Here is a 4117-nt window from a genome sequence, read left to right on the forward strand (position 1 = left end):
TAAAAGCTTCAGGCTTTGAACAGAAAGCGGAATCAAATCATCGACAATACAACGTTAAATTTCAAATTTTTTTGCTAAGTTTGTCATCTATTTTTTTTCAGGAAACAAAAAAATGAAAACCTACGACTAATAGTGATAAAGAAGTAGATAATTGGACCACTAATACTGAAAAAAGAAATACAATCTGCTATGAAGTACGACAAAGTTTATATTTTTGTTGTTGATGCTGTTGTTGTAGTTGCTGTTGTTGTTGTTGTTGTTGTTGTTGTTGCTTTCTAACAGTTGTGAAATTCTACAGGTCTTTTTTTAAGCCAGATATTATAGCTTTGCCCAAAATAGCCGATTTCACTAACTTAAAATTGCATAGTACAATGAGCCCTACGAGTCCATAAATGTTTATTATAGCGCGAGTACTGATGTTGATTTGAGTATCTTGATAACTATTGGGACTTTACATTTAATTCTTTCAGTGTTGTTTCTAAGGAATAGCAATAGAAGTATTCTTGTTCATAACTTTGAAATAAGCTTTATATTTTAGTTACTTCTAAATTCTGACCTCTTTATTCCCCAGATGGCGCCAAGGTTTGAAGGTAAAGTGGCTGTTGTTACCGGAGCGAGCTCTGGCATTGGCGAGGCAATAGTCATTAAATTGGCAGAGGAAGGGGCAAAAATTACTCTTTGTGGCAGGGATGTGGCTCGTTTGGAACTGGCATTGGGAAAGTGTGCACAGGCCAGTAAAGGTCACCCAGAGCGTTTTGTTGCCGTTAGTGGAGACGTGTGTGACGATGACTATCTTAAGAAGATATTGTCCGAGACCATCAAAACGTTTGGAAGGTTGGACATTGTAGTGCCAAACGCTGGGGCTGGTGATGTGGCTAGAACTGAGTTTAATATAACGTCAGATGACTTCAATGAGGCGATTGACATCAATTTAAAGTCTGTTTTTTCCTGATCCAGCACGCTTGGCCTCACTTGGAGAAATCCAAAGGGAATATTGTGTGTGTGTCTTCACTTGGGAGCTCACTAGTCCTTCATGGAGACCCCATCTATTGCATTGCAAAGGCTGGACTTGAAAATTTAGTCAGAATTTTCGCTCATTTTCTTGGAAATAAAGGTAAGATTGTCAATGCTCTGATTTGGTTTCAACTAAAATTTCAAAATACACATGCATTCAAAAAGAAGAAGACTGAACAATAAACAAATAACACATGCAGGAAAATGTTCGTTCTCTCAGCCCTTAGTGGTTTCCAGCTTTAGACTATACACTGAAACTTAAAGTCTCAGGACGTTGTTGCTTTGTGCAATGTTCTTCCATAGACGGTTTGATCGATTAATTTGTTTAATAACTAATCTAGTGGCTAGGCTTACAGACTCGTTATCGTAAGGTGCAGGTTCGGAAGTCCAGGCTCAGGCCCGACGAGGTGTGCTTGGGAAAAGCACTTTATATGAATGTTCCTTACATCACACAAGTACGAAGGGGAAACCAGCCATAGGCACTGCAAGATCTTGTCAGTATGTTACTGTTTGCCCCTGTTAAATGGCAGCTTGCACTGTATGCTTTTTAAGAAGTTGAGCTTGTCTCAGAATGCTATCAGTTCTGCAGGGGTAATAAAGTAAATTGTAAAGAGTATGGATCATGCTGTTAAGCGGGACTTGGCTAATGCAAATGCTATTTATTATTGTCATCGATAACACATACTATGAATGATAATTTTGAGAATCGTACTTTTTTTCAGAAAATAATGAATGTCTGTCATAAAGAATGTTACATTGATAAGAAAACAATATGAATATCTGCAGGTATCAGGGTAAACGCCATTAGTCCTTCGTTCGTGAAGACAAGAGTGCTCCGAGAAATGGGTGACAAAGCCAACTCAATCATGACGGCCACTGAACGTGTCATGGCTCACAGACATCCACTAAACCATAGACTCAGCACAGTGGAGGAACAGGCGGACGTTGTCAGATACCTGGCTAGCGAGGAAGCCAGCTTTGTGACTGGACAATGCATCAAAGTGGACGGGGGCTTGTCTTTGGGGTTCTACCTCCCGAATGAGGACAGAGAAATCTGCGAGAGAGCTTTTGTTCCTATTAATTAATAGCTTTCTAATGAAAGGTGAAATGTCACGCTTTGGAATGGTGCTGTTTTGTCTATTCTTTCATTTCGAATGGGAACAAGCAATTTGCTTAATAAGAGATGAGTTGTGGTGAAAAACGGGGGTGATAAGGAAACTAAAATCATGATCACATCAATATTAAAAACCTTGCAAACTAATTGCGTTGTTTCTAATGGACTGTTGTTTTTCATTTGTGTTAGATGAATGTGAAATCAGAAGGAAAAAAATCAACCTTCAGAAATATATATTTCAGCCAGTCTATAAACGTTAAATGAATATTGTCAAGATTTACTTTTCCTGACGATACCCATGTTTCACCAGTACTCCTACAAATGTGAATACTCAGATAAAATCATACTTCTGTGGTTGCTGGATTGGTCAGAAGAATGTGCAGGTACAAGATTATGTCTGCTGTGATCTGATAAAATGCATTTAATTTTTCTCAAAATCAAGGTTTCGAGATAATCACAATTTAGGGGGGGGGGGGCTTAAGGGCTAAGAGGGGGGGGGGGGGCACGTGAAGTTTATTTTGGCTATTACAAGGCCTAGAGTGCTCATATTTGCTGTGGGACATTGTGTGCTATTGGAGATTTGAAATCCATAGTTCAAAAAGCATATTATTGTGAATCGGTTGCGAGGGAAACGACGGCCATATTGGATTTTGTATTTTTCATTCCCATTTTATTCCCTTATTTATTAATTGATTCATTTCTAATTTGGCATGCCAACAGTATATATGTAGCTCATAAATTGGTTGTTGAATTTATTATATATGCTTTAGTTTTGATTTTATGACACTTAGAATTGGGTTGTTTCAAAAAAAGTGAAAAAAATGGAAAATTCATGCTTTTTAAACCCATAAATCAAAAACTACTTCTTTAATTAATAAAAAAAATTCAACAAGTCAAAATTTAGAACAACTTGGTGTTGTTGGTATCCTGTGAAAGTTACTTTGAAGTTGAACAAGAAATAGAATTGTGAGAATACAGCCGATAAAGGTAAGAAAAGGTTGGAAAACATGTGCTTTCGCAGAAAAACCTGAAAAAAAATCTCAGCTTTAAGATGTAGCAAGGCTTACATACGTTTCTGGATATTGTTCAGCGAATGTCCAGGTACTATGATATGTAATAACACCAATTTGCATAATTTGTCCCCACAGCACGATTTCTTGGTGCCCCACCAGCCCTTAATTAAACAAACAAATAGCAATGTTATTTTTGTTTGACTATCCTACGTGAAGATGTATCTCATTTACCATGACTAAACCAAATGTTACCCGAAATGTGAACTAATGACATGCTAACAAATAAGAAGAATACGTTTTACCAGATCACCCTTGATATGCTATTAAACTTGAATTTTTCGTCAATAAACAGAATTTGTCGGACACATTTTTCTGTTTTGAATACTGCATTCATCATTCCTAAAACTAACTAGTCAACAAAAGTTAAGGAACATTTGGGAAAAAGTGTATAACTTCGAAAGCAAACTTCAACACGAAATGAAATCTGGTACACATTTTAATAAACATGTGTATAACAAATAATAAAAAATAAAATTAAGTTATTCCCTTTTAACTTGCTTGAAAAGTTTATTGAGTTTGGTAGGGGTTAAAATCCCAAATCACAAAATTGTCAAGTGGTTTCAAAGTTATGTTAACTTCTGACTACAACAAAAACAAAACAATTCCGATGATTTCAATAATGAGTATGCCCACCACGATTGTCCTGGCACTCAGTACATCGGCTCCTCATCAAGTTCATGAGGTTGGTGAACACTCTTTGAGGCATCGCCTGCCACTCTGCCTGCAGCATCTGAAACAGTTGCTGCGCGTCTCCTGGAGGGGGGTAGTTGTCTCTGACTCGACGTTGCAGCTCATCCCAGAGGTTTTCTATGGGATTCAAGTCCGGACTGCAGGCCGGCCAGTCCATTCGGTTGATGCCAGCCTGCTGCATGAAGTTTTGGACAAGCAACGCTCTATGAGGTCGGGCGTTGGCATC

The 4117-nt window shown here is 37.9% G+C and overlaps 1 protein-coding gene across 1 annotated transcript; it reads left to right on the forward strand.

Moving 5' to 3' along the window:
- Positions 1-351: 351 nt before the first annotated feature.
- On the forward strand, positions 352-1120 carry LOC101864171 (glucose 1-dehydrogenase-like). Its single transcript, XM_013086749.2, has one exon. It carries the CDS (start codon positions 572-574, stop codon positions 950-952), a length of 381 nt encoding a protein of 126 aa, XP_012942203.1. The 5' UTR covers positions 352-571; the 3' UTR covers positions 953-1120.
- Positions 1121-4117: the final 2997 nt, after the last annotated feature.

The sequence above is a fragment of the Aplysia californica genome, unplaced genomic scaffold (assembly GCF_000002075.1).
Source record: "Aplysia californica isolate F4 #8 unplaced genomic scaffold, AplCal3.0 scaffold00500, whole genome shotgun sequence".
NCBI lineage: Eukaryota > Metazoa > Mollusca > Gastropoda > Aplysiida > Aplysiidae > Aplysia > Aplysia californica.